Genomic DNA, 13626 nt, shown 5'->3' on the forward strand with positions numbered 1-13626 from the left:
GAATATGTTTTGAAATTGTAAATATTTTGGTACATTGATGTGTTGTCACACTTATAATTTTCTTTGAACCAGAAATCTATAATAAATTTGAAATTATAATTAATAGAGACATTGTGCTAAACTGTGTTTTTGAGAATGTACAGGTGCTTTGTTTATATAGAGAAAACAGAATCAATATAATAAATAGAGGAAAACACTCAAATCACTTTTGCAAATTGTGTTTTAATTTCATTAGAAAAGTTTTAAAGATTGAAAATGCTTCTGGTCGATCTTTCATTAATCAAATTGTAGTACATCTAAAATAGGTGTCAATAAAGGTAATAAAATATATAAAACCAGTAAGAGTAACAGTGCAAGAAGGTTCTAAATACCAAAGTGAACTAAGATAAACGAGACTCGTTTAGTAAGACTTAGGAAAAGCCTGACGAATATGTTTTTCTAACTAATATGATTTACAATTCAAACTAGACAAATGTTTTAAACTAGACACATCATTTTCAATATTAAAGTGTAATGAAAATTCTAGATAAATATAGAAAATTCTAAGATAGAAGTATTAAAATGTAATACAAATTTTAGAATATTGTAGAAACACCTAAGATAGGAAGAAAAAAAAATCAAGAACATTCTTCATAGGTAAAATTTAGAATATTTCGCATAATCTAAATACTCTTGATTATAAAAGATTTGCACCTTATTTCTATAATATAACAGTAAATATCGGAGATACTATAAAATTTTGGTATATTGATGTGTTGTACTTATAATTTGCTTGAACCAGAAACCTATAATAAAATTCAATCCCATGTACTGGGTTTATACCTTAGTATATGTGTCTAAAAGCAGTATAAATTGAGTAAGAGAGGAACTGATATGTAATGGATGGGGATTTTATATTTGTGGCTGAGTAAATTGCAAATACTCCTGACTATAAAAGATTTGCACCTTATTTCTATAATATAACAGTAAATATCATAGATACTATAAAATTTTGGTATATTGATGTGTTGTACTTATAATTTTCTTTGAACCAGAAACCTATAATAAAATTCAATCCCAAGTATTGGCTTTATTCCTTTGTATATGCGCCTAAAAGCACAATAAATTGAGTAAGACATGACTGAAATGTAATGGATGGGGGCTTTTATATTTGTGGCTGAGTAAACTGCAAATTTGCTTTGAAACAAATTTTGTCTATACTGGATTCTTGTGTAGGTTTCTATTTATTATTATAGACTAAGGGAAAGTTGATTTGTTGTGTTCCTCTTAAAAAGAGAAAAAGAAAATAGATAACAGAACCAAAGTGAACAATGAAGTAGAGTTAATCTCTTTGCCTTATATTTTACTGCAGGATGAGGTGACAAGACTACTTGAGTCTGAGACATCTCCTTTCACAAATTTTATATTGTGGGTGTGGAATGGGTCCAGATACTCTGGTTTACTTTGTATGGCTTTCTCATCTACCATCTACTTTCTCATGGGGGTTCTTACAAATGTATTTTCTGGTAATGTTCTGCTGTTTTGCATGGTATGTTGTAGGTTCTGCTTGACATTATGCATTTGCAGAATAAGGGAACAACGACTGGAAAAAGTATTTAGTTGAGAGTAGCTAGCAATTCTGATTGTGAATTTCCTTTGGGCTTAACCTAAGTTTTATCATACTATTTTGGTTCTATTCTACATGGTTTAAGTCTAATGCTTGGTCTTCATCTGATGCACGTGCTTCATCTAACGTAAGTTGTTGGTTGCATGTACATTGTCCAGCACTTCTTGTATTCTTCAACTCTAGTAAGACTCTTTTAGTCTTGTAGTATATCGTTTGGTGATGCTTGTTGAAATGTAAAGTTGTTTTATTAATATTTCCTTTTGTGTACCCAATAGGAAAGTGTCTTGCCTCCTTGTGTCCTATATACATTAACAAGAAACACAATATGCAAGATATATGCGGTTCTCTATCCATCCTATTTGTTCGATCCTGCTATTGTCTTCATCATCTCCACTGCTGTCTGCTACCGTTTTTTATAAAAAGAAATAGGGCTAGGTGTGCATTGAGGAGCACAATCCAATCATGGTGGTCACACAACCAGCCAATCATCTGTGTTGTCATGTGTCAATCTATGTCATTCTTATCTGTGGCACGTGTCCTCCATGTGCCATGTTTCTTGCCGTCAGAACTTATCAGCAACACCTTCATTTGACTTGACGAACTCTTCTATCTCCGGTTCTGACTTCATTTTACTGTTCCGGCACACCTTTGTGCTGTGACATGTGCTCTCTCAGAATTTTAGGGTTTCTGTTATTTGTTCTCTGGGTTGGTCACTTATCTGAGATGGCTTCTATAATGCCCCAACACTAGGTGTCACATTACCCTTACAATGCATATCATGTCTATTGAATTATAGCTCACAAAACACGTTTGGTTAAGCGATACTAGTGGTATGATTAGTTAAATTTTGGATATGGCAAGTATAGAAATCTTATCATAAACATGTAAACCAATATTTCGGTTCCTTTTAGATTCATAAAAGGTTCATACATAAATTATACACTAAAAAATGAAAAGTAAAATACACATGTGATAGAAAATCTCCTATACTACGGGTTCTCTTGCATCTGCTACTGCTGCACATTCTCCAAACCTATTGTATCTTCTGTTCGGTGGGTCATTGCAGCAAACAACAAAAACACCACAATCAAAAGGGTAAGCTAATTTTAAAAATAACAAACGCACACACAAACACACACACACATCTATATATATATATATATATATATATACACACACACACACACATACATATACAAACCCTAAACCTTCACAATATGTTTACTTCACATTTCTCACTTTCCCATCAATTGAAGCACAATTACTCCATGCAGGAATTAGTCCTTCCTCCAATACCACTTCCATATCTAGTGATGTGATCTGAATCACCTTCCGCCAATTTCATTTTAGTCTTCAAATTATAAACAAAACAGAATTCTCTCTAGCAGGAAAAAACAAAGCACTCTCCAAGAAGAACAAAAAACACTCTTTGACAAGAAGAGAAAGAAAATACAAGGTAGCACCATTAACAATTGCTGTGAATGCTGCGATGGCCGACAACTGTGAAGCTAGCATATGTGGCAGTAGCATTGGTACTTCTATGGCTGTCAACATTAGAGTGCACCATCAAAAGTAGTTTGCTTTTTTTATTTGTGAATGGGTTGTGCTTCTTTTGCGGGTTAGATTGGGTCTTTTAGTCAACAAATGGGCTCTTTTAATTCTTGAACTTAGTTGCTCAAACTGAAATTGTTCTATGTGGCGCATGATCCTGGGATTTCATGAGCAACTGTTCAATCCAGCTAAGATTGTGTCCTCCAATCTGTGGTGTCCTTTAGCTTGCTCACATGATCCCGGGATTTCATGAGCAACCCTGCAGTCCAGCTAATGTTGGTGCCTCCTCTGATCTGCTGCATGCTTTAGCTTGCTATGTCCCCCAAATTCGTAGGATCACACAAGTATGCAAGTATACATGCGATGCATTTACATAATAGTGGTAACAACCAATTAAAATGCTATTTTGTTGAAAGTACCTAGCAATTGTGATTGTGCATTTCCATGGAGTTAAACTTTGAAGTTTTGTCATACATTCTTTGGGAAGGGTGAGGAAGAACGTAAAATTTTGTTAGAATATTTACCCTATTTATCATTGTTAGAGTATTTACCTTATTTATCATTATTGTATCAGAACTACTGTATGTTGTATCTGAACTTTCTTATATATAGAATGAGAGTGAAAGCAAGCCCCCTAGAATTATTTTACAGTTTCAATCTCAAGTTGGTATCGGTTCGATCCCACTCTAGCTTTTGTCTAGTCTTCTACCCTAGTTGCTGTCCGCAACTGTCCGACAACGTTTGCCATTGTCCGCCACCATCTACCGCCGTCTACTGCTGGTCACCGTTAGAGTATCGTCCAGTGACCACCATATCTGGTTCGCCTCTCCGCGCGACAACCAACTCTGCTGGTGCTGAAGTCTAGTTCTCGTCCATGTGCCACCACGCGCAGCATCTCTGTGCGGACGGCGACGCGTGATGAACACGTGTCCGAGATCTATCGGAGAGATCTACCGGAGAGAGCAGGCGTGTGACGGCGCATGCGGACGAGATAGAGACATCGACCACCAGGGTTATGTTGCGCTTGAAGAGACGATCCAGATCCGCTGGTCACCGGTCAAAACTGTGACGGTGGCCGGCGACGGTCGAACAAATTTGGCGGCGGCACGTGAAGGAGAGGTAGCCCTCAGAACCGGCGTGATTGGCCGCCGGTTAGGGATGCGGTCCAGATCCGTTGGTCACCCGACAAAAGTGCGACGGTGGCTGGCGGCTTACGGAGGACGATGGTGGTCGATGGAGGAGAGCACGGTGCACAGCGGAATAAACAGTGAAGGGAGTGGCCTTTCATGGGTTCTTCGAAGAAGAGACTTTCGGTCTCTTTGATGCAACTGGCAGTCAATAAGAATGCCAAAAGGAGCCAAAATTGATTGGGCATCAACAAATCTAAAGCACCAGTTTCAGCTTCGAAAGGGAATGGGTTTGAATCCCATTCTAATCACATACTCAAATAAACTCTGTATTTGGTAATACTGGAAAAAGGCCAGAATTCTAAGGCAGAACTTGACTAGGGCAATTGGAACCCATTACAAACACATGTTAAAGAAGAGACTTTTAGGGGCCGTCGGCGGCCATAGTGGCCGGCCACCGGTGGCCATAGCGCCGGCCAACCGCGGACAGCAAAGACAGCGGAAGCGGATCAGACAAGCTCTGATACAAAGTTAGAAAGTGGGTTTAAGCCTAACTCAACCCCCCAAAACCGGTTTGTAAGGTGAGGTTTGCACCTCACTTACATATTATAAATTAGCCTTATCTCTAGTCGATGTGGGACTTCCAACACACCCCCTTCACGTCGAGGTATAGATCTCTCGTGTGTGATAGTAGAAATTAATGGGTGGTCCGATAGCGGCCGGACAACGAGTGGAAACACGAGATCCTTTAATAAAAAGTACTCTGTAAATCATGCCGTAGAACGCAACCAGGAGTCTCCGGTGACCTTTTCCGAGACGACGACGGCGTGTGGTTCACACCAAGAAAAGGGGCAGAACTTAAAACTCAGATCTACTCAAATATAGGCCAAACGGGTCGTCACCAACCCTAGGAACAGATTCAGGAGGCTTCGACGACTCTGTTTGTGGTGGCAGCGGCGAGTGGGTCTCGCTAGAGGTGGGCGCGTGGGCTACACGCGCTGGTGACGATGGCGGCGAGTGGCGGCTTCTCTCACGGAGCGACTTCCGGTGTTTTGGTCGCCGGTGTTGGGCGCACCTTTCTGTCCTATCAACGACCCCAACTGGCAACGACGACAATAGTGGTGGTCGGACAGCGGCGGCGGTGCAGTTGTGCAGCGGAACGGAGCCCCAAGATTGGGAGCCTTGACACCAAGTTGAAAAAAGGACTGATTTTATTATATTCTAAATCATAAAAAATACATTCTCATATCTCTATTTTTAACAATCTAATTCTCCCAAAAAGGGAAATAGGAAAACTAGGTAAACAAAATAAAATAGAAGATTATATATCTATTTTCTCTAATTAGGAAGATTCTAAAGATATCTTCTCTAATTACAACAACATCAATATTAGTTTTCACTGCACAACCCTCGGGGATAAAAATTAATTAGCCTAAGTTTACCCTCTCTAACCACTCCTGCCCCTCTTTATTTACCCGTGTCCATTGTTTTGAGCGGAGCATGGTTGTGCTGTGTGTCCTGGATGGACATGGTCAACTATGGACAATATGGTCAGCAGCCACATTCTGATGCCACCACAGCTGAGATGTTCTAGCCACATCATGTGATGCAGCCATAAATTTTGAACCCTGCCAACAACTAATGTATTTATTTGCCCTATATTTGATTGAAACTAAATAAATATTTTTTTGAGCTACATCTCTGAATCATACATCAGTTGTTAAAACTGAATATTGTTTGAGTTAATACTCAATATATAGATTTTGCAATCTTAAGTATTAGTAACGGACTCAAGGGGTATTCAAACAGAAAGTGGATGGAACACCAAGACTCTTGAAATCTTTTTCAACAAAATAGCTTTGCATCTTAAGAATTTTGACATACTATCTATGTTAGTTATACCTTCTAATTCTAACATTTATTGTTATATTTTTATTTAAATACTCAGTTAAATTTAATATACATTTATTTATCTATTGTGTTAACTTTAAGATATATTTTCAGGATTTACAGTTCTCGATTTTACTTTTCCGTTCTTTTAAAGTGTTTCCTATTTTAATTTTTGCAATAACAATTTTGATTTGGCAGTTCAGGCAATTCCTTTGTTTGAGACTGCTTTTACAAGATGTGCAATTACCTTGATACTGTCATATTTGTGGTTGAGATGGAGTGAACAACCAGTATTTGGAACATCCCAAGTTAGAATCATTTTACTTTTAAGGGCCCTTACAGGATGTATATCAATGTCAAGTTTTATATATTGGTAAGTGGTCATAGTATTTTCCCTCTCATTTTAATTATTTTCAGCATTTCATTTGTTCTTTTGGGATTTTTTTCTCTATTTACCCCTTCAGTATTTATCTTTTTATTCTAATAAAAATGTCATAATTTTAGAATATTTTGACACCGGATGATATTTTTTTCTTCACTGTTGGTTATTCATACACTATATATATTTTAAAGCTCTTGGGTTTGATAAGTTATTGCTCTAATTCTTAGAAGTACAACATTAGATAAAGACTTTTCAAAAGGATTCGAATTGCATTTCGTAACTAATCATGCATGTTGTAACTAATAATTAGTATGTAAAGACAATATTCTTCATATTAAGTTTTGTAAAATTTTCATTCGTAATTTTACATCATTAATGGTTTGCTCCATAGATAGAGTTTAGTGCAACTCACTTCTTCCTTTCCAACCTTTCAATTTTGTCAAACTCTAGAAAAAAGATGAACATTCATATGAAACCACGTGTTTATGAGACAACATGAATACCTTATGTATTGTGAAAAATCAATCAATATAATTGTGAAGATAGTGAAAACTAAGAAAGAGGTTAATTCCCCTTGTGTAGAAAATACACAAGGTAATATATTTATTGTAATAAAGGAAAATATGGGCTAAGCCCAAATACACATAATATTGTAACTAACATAAGATATCGTAACTAATATATCGTAACTAACATAACATACCATAACTAACATTATCTTAACAATATCTAACACTCCTCCTCAAGCTGGTGCTATAAATCATATGTACCATACTAGTTCCAAATATAATCAATTCTAGGTCATCGTAAAGACTTGTGAAAATATTTGCTAACTATCGCTTGAGTTAACAAAATTAGTCTTGATATTTCTAGATACAATCTTTTCTCAAATAAAATGATAGACAATTTCAATGTACTTGGTCCTTTCTTTAAAGACAAGATTAGAGCTAATATGAAGAGTAGCCTGGATAATAAGTTAAATGGAGAATCAGGAACATAAACAACATTATCAATGGACAAAGAAGGGAAAAGATTAATAGTATGGGGTAAGACCTTAGATCGATGAGCTATGGTAACCGAAGGTAATAACCCATAGAAGATAGAGAAGAAAACAACGATTTGTTGCCCGTAATATGATTGGTGGCACTTGAGTCAAGAACCCAAAGTCCAAGGAAAGGAGAGTGATTTAGGCCAACAAAAGATGTACCCATGTATGCAACAAAAGTAGTGGAACTAGGTTTCTAACAATCCTCGTACCATTTGAGAAGTTCATTGACAATAGCATAGTGTCCTGCGGTATTAAATGAAGTAAGATCCACATTACATTGTTGAGGGAGGATTAGTTTGGACCATGCAGTAGATTGACGAAGACGACCATGTAAGGAATGTGAAATATCCTACTTTCAATGTCATGTGTAATTTTTTGGATTGTAATTAGATTAGTACCAAAACATAAAGATGTGTAAAACAGATGCTGTCGTACATGCTGAAGCCGTGAATGCTTTATGGATGCTTTATATGTCGGAGAAAAAGGAATCAATATAATAAGTTGAAGATATTTCATATTCTCTAATAAAGAAGATATGATGTGAGAATAAATAAAATCGTTCCTAATAATGCCTATATAATCTAGATATCCTTGCTTTTATAGAATTAACTTTATATTTTTAGTTATAACAATATCATTGTGTTCTATTGTATGTGAATTTTTTTTTCTCATTGAGGATTTCATGGGTTGCCAATTACAGTAATAAAACAATGTGTTATTTTTCAGCTCTCAAAGGCTGCCTTTCTCTCAGGCCATTGTATTGAACTCAACAGTTCCTATTATGGCTTCAATTATGGCCAGGGTGTTTTTGCATGATAAATTAAAAGTTGCTGATATTGCAAGTAAGATGTAACAGTTCTTCTCTGAAATTACCTTATATTTTAAATTTATGAAAAAGAGAGAAACTTTAAAGTCTGATTTTCTACTTAATTATTTTTCAGTACTTTTTCTCCATTACTTGTCTGTATAACGTATTACTTTCATACTTCTAGCTTAAATTCTTGCAATGCTATTTCCTGTTTAGAAAGCAGTTTGCAAACTGTTAACTGTAATATACTAATTGTAATTATCTGTAACAAAATTATGAGATCTTATAGCTGATGTAATCTTTGTGCTTATACAATTCAGATATATTCGTTAAAGATGAAGTAGAATATGATGGAAAACTTGAAACATTGAACTGATATAAATGTCATTCTACTTGGGCAAGTTTGTCAGACTTCAAAATTCAAGCAATGTCAACCTATATTTGCATATAAATTCTTAACAAGTCAACTTGTAAAATATTTATGGCCTACGCAAGAAACAACTAAATAAAAAATTCTTAATTATTTCATAATTCTGAATTTACAAGTATAAATTTCATATTACACTACATGTACGAGGTTAGAAAAGTTGATATGTATTTAAGTTAAGAATTTAATATCAATTGCAAGTACTGATTAATTAATTCAAAGCTGCTGTTGTTTAGGTCTTGCCTGCTGTTTCTTTGGTGTGCTGTTCTTCTTCCGAGAAGCGCTTGCTACAGAAGGTATGATAGTTGTTTCCATTTCTTAGAGTCTTAATTGGATTTTCCTCTGTATAATTTTATTGGTATGTTTTTCCTTTCAACTATAATATTCTTACATTTGATATAAACTTAATAATACATTGGGTTTTAAATTCAATTTACTGGCCAAATTGTCGTGTGTTGTATTGTGAATGCCCCACTTTAATAAAAAGGAGAAAAGACTACCCACAGGCCTTTGAACTGTTTGTTACAGGAGGTCTGAGGTAATACTTTGTCTAGATGGTAATTGATTGCTGGGAATATAGCCTGGATCATCTAGGTTCACTAGAATGGTAGATATACTTTAACTACTCTTCCTAATTTCAGAATTTAAATTTTGCAGGATACTTTGTCAAAGCTAAGGAAGCAAGCAATGCACAAGCTAAGACAGGTCATCATATATTTGCAATTCTATTGGGTCTCTTTTCATCAATAATGGGTGGAACTAGTTACTGTCTTATTAGGGCTGGAGCTAAGGCATCCGATCAGCCTATGTAAGATTATATTTTTTGTGCTTTTGGATTTTCTTATTGACCAAATCTTGCATTTTAGTTCCTTGATCGTTTAGTCCTTAGGTTTCTTCAGTTCTGTTTATTTTGTCTGGGTTGTACTTGATTATTAGATTATTAGAATACAACATCCTTCTCGTGTTGTAACTTTGACTGATTTTAAATATTTTGTTCCATCTACTGTTACGTTTTTGCATTGTATGCTGGTTATGTTTGATGAAAAGTAGGTCCAAATTAATTTCTCTTAGAAAGTTTATCATGAAATGAAAATTCTATTTGTGTATGCTCTTTTCATAGTGCGAATACACATGATTATAGTTGTCAAACTCGCGAGTTAAGTTAATGGAGACAAGATTACAGTTGAAAATAGTGAAAACTATATGAGATTAATCTACCTTGTGTTGAATAGACACATAGGGTCCTTTATTTATAATAGAAGAAATATGGGCTAAGCCCAAAATACAAATAAGAAATAATAACAAACTAACTAAAGATAAAAGATAAATATAAAATAAAGATAATATATCTAACACTCTCCCTCAAACTGGAGCATACAAATTGTATGTACCAAGCTTGGAACAAATAAACTCGATCCGAGGACCCCTTAATGACTTGGTCAACACATTTGTGAGTTGATCATTTGACCCAACAAACTCAGTACATATTTCTTTAGTCAACAACTTTTCATGGACAAAATGACAATCAATTTCTACATGTTTAGTCCTCTCGTGAAACACTGGATTTGATGCAATGTGGAGCGCAACTTGATTATCGCAATACATCTTCATAGTATGGATGTCACAGAAGTTAAGCTCTTGAAGGAATTGTTTCACCCATATAAGTTCACATGTGAGTGACGCCATTGTCCTATACTCGGCTTCAGCTGTTGATCGAGCTACTACATTTTGTTTCTTACTTTACCATGAAATAATGTTTCATCCCAGAAAAACCCAATATCCTGTAGTAGACCGTCTATCAATAGGCGAACCTGTCCAATCTGCATATCAACATCAAGAATACAATGTACAGTAAGCAAATGGGAGCTTAACCTCCCCCACAGGAATAATGGTTTCCTGTTAGAATTCTCCAAAACAACTCACTAACTCTCCTCCTCTATTCAACTAGCTATTTATACAAACGAGTACCCACGCCACCTAACTGCCAAAACAATTAGGTATTCCCTGTTTTATTCCTTCTCACGTAAATTCTCCATCCCTAACATTACACCCCGCTCCGAACAACCTTGTCCTCAAGGTTGGAAACGGGAAACTTGTCCGCTCGGTCTCTCCTGCTGGTACTGTTCGGCCGCTCGGTCTGTTATCCCCCTTAACCGCTCGGTCTGTTATCGGTACCGCTCGGTCTATCCTGTTGATACCGTTCGGTTGTCCCAGTTACCGTTCGGCTTGATCAAGAGGCTTGGGTGGTGGCAAATCCTCCTCTTCATCGTCTTCCTCATCCTTCGCTAAAAGCAACACCCGCAAACTTCTCTCAGTGCAATGATGGCCAAGGGCGAAAGGGCCCCCACAACGAAAGTACCGACCCTTTTCTTTCCTCTTAAGGAATTCTGGGTAAGGGAGGTTCCTCACCATTCTTCCTCTGTTGTCGTTTTCCCTGGTGGTACTCACCCTTGCCTTTGAACTGGTTGGGACTCCTTCTCTCCTCACCGACCCCATACTCTCCGTTCCTCCGGACTGATTCATCGTGGGTCTATTAGGTTCGGATTGCACCACTACCCCCATCGAACGCGATCCTGATGGGTTAATCTTGAACCCACTCCAGTTGCCTCCCTTCGCTCGGAGCGCCGCATTTTCCACGTCGCGCGCGATTCGTATTGCCACCATCAACTCCTGGGGATCTTGAATCTTCACCTGTCCCTTGATGTCCTCGAGCAACCCGGCGAGGAAATAGCCCAAGACTTTTTCTTCGGGTACGCCCTTGGTTTGACCCATCAAAATCTCAAAATCGCGAACGTACTCCTCCACTCTACCCTCCTGGCGCAATGTCGCCAGCCTCTCAAACACCGTCCCCTGGAATCCTCCTCCAAACCGGTTGACCATGGCTGTCTTCAGGCCTTCCCAAGAACGGTTCTTTGCCTTTTCTTTCGAGAACTTGAACCAGTAAGCCGCACTTCCCTCCGTGCTAACGTACGCGAGCTCCACCTTTTCTTCTTCGCCTGCCACCTTCTGGATATCAAAGAATGTCTCCGCCCTGTTGATCCAACTAAGGGGCTCCCGCCCGTCAAACGTAGGCAAATCCACCCTTTTTCGCCATGGTCTTTGATCGTCATGGCAGTCGAAGACCCCTCTGCTTCCGACTTCCCCCACTCCTCGCTGTGGATTCTCTTTCACAGAATTATCGGAATGTCCCTTCGCGTTATTGGCGTTCGTTCCTAATATCCTCATTATCTGCTGTAAATCCCTTCGTACTGCAGCTGATTCCGCTTTCATCCCCTCCATTGTAATCTTGATTGCCTCCAGTCTTCCCTCCATATCTCTCTCCATTCTCCCTAACGTGCCCAATTGGGATCCGGCAGTTTCTTGATTACTTCTTGAACGTGCACCCACACTCCTATCCGACAGTTTCTTGATTACTTCTTGAACGTGCACCCCCACTCCTATCCGAAAGTTCAGACCAAAATGTTAGGTTTCTAGTCAAGAAACCTAAAGAAACCCACTCTAACCCACCAGACTAACATACCAGAAAGACTGTATAATTCCTCTTTGTGTTATCAATAGCAAGAATACAATGTACAGTAAGCAAATGGGAGCTTAACCTCCCCCACAGGAATAATGGTTTCCTGATAGAATTCTCCAAAACAACTCACTAACTCTCCTCTATTCAGCTAGCTATTTATACAAACGAATACCCACACCACCTAACTGCCAAAACAGTTAGGTATTCCCTGTTTTATTCCTTCTCACGTAAACTCTCCATCCCTAACAGCATCAAAATAGCCAAAAACCTGAATGCTTCCTTTATCTTCATATAACAATCCTTGCCCGGGAGCCTTTTTGATATACCTTAAAATGCGAATGAGAGCATTCCAATGGTCAACACATGGAGCCTGCATAAACTGACTAACCACTCCAACTGCAACAGATAGATCTGGTCTTGTAATAGTGAGATAAATCAGTTTTCCAACCAGCCTCCTATACCTTTCGAGATCGGAGAATAATTCAATTTCTTCTGTCCTTAATTTTTGAGTTGGATCCATGGGACTGTCTATCGGTCTGCAATTAATTATGCCTGTTTCTTGTAATATATCAAGAGCATACTACCTTTGGGAGATTACAACTCCATCTTTTGACTGTGCTACTTTAATGCGTAAGAAGTATTTAAGACTTCGAAGATCCTTGGTTTGAAAATTTCTACATAAGTACTCTTTCAGTTGAGATATTCCAACAATATATTTCCTGTAATGACAATATCATCAACATATACTATTAAGTAAACACATTTCCCAAGAGAAGAATGACAGTAAACAACCGAATGGTCTGCTTCACTGTGTTTTAACCCAAATTTTTGAAGAATGGAGCTAAACTTTCCAAACCAAGCACGTGGTGATTGCTTGAGGCCATATAGAGGTTGATGCAATTTGTATACTATAGCAGACTTTCCCTGATCAACCCCAGGAGGTTGCTCCATATAGATTTCTTCCTCAAGATCACCATGTAGGAAGTCATTCTTGATATCCAATTGATGAAGTGGCCAGTGACGGATGACTGCCATGGCAAAGAAGAGGGGAATAGTAGTCATCTTGCTATAGCAAAGAAAGTGTCACAATAATCAAGACCATAAACCTGAGTGTAACCTTTTGCAACAAGCCGGGCTTTGAGCGGATGAATTTCACATCAGGGCCAACTTTAACTGCATACACCCATCGGCAACCGACTACCTTTTTGCCCAGGGGAAGGGGCATCAGCTCCCAAGTATTACAGTGGTCAAGAGCCTGCATTTCTGCAAT

At 37.8% G+C, this 13626-nt stretch overlaps 1 protein-coding gene across 3 annotated transcripts in view; it reads left to right on the top strand.

Annotated features, from left to right (window-relative positions):
* LOC124845127 (Nodulin MtN21 /EamA-like transporter family protein) overlaps positions 1-13626 on the top strand; it is a 54475-nt gene that overhangs the window by 974 nt on the left and 39875 nt on the right. For 2 of the 3 annotated variants that reach the window (XM_088094020.1, XM_088094018.1), the window contains exons 2-6: positions 1352-1505; positions 6373-6547; positions 8331-8446; positions 9076-9135; positions 9497-9647. In XM_088094020.1, the coding sequence (XP_087950146.1) occupies positions 1352-1505; positions 6373-6547; positions 8331-8446; positions 9076-9135; positions 9497-9647 (656 nt within the window). The remainder of the gene's footprint in view (positions 1-1351; positions 1506-6372; positions 6548-8330; positions 8447-9075; positions 9136-9496; positions 9648-13626) is intronic. The other variant, XM_088094019.1, reaches the window with a different exon arrangement.

Source organism: Vigna umbellata, chromosome 7, assembly GCF_029865625.1.
Source record: "Vigna umbellata cultivar VRB3 chromosome 7, Vumbellata_1.0, whole genome shotgun sequence".
Classification (NCBI taxonomy): Eukaryota; Viridiplantae; Streptophyta; class Magnoliopsida; order Fabales; family Fabaceae; genus Vigna; species Vigna umbellata.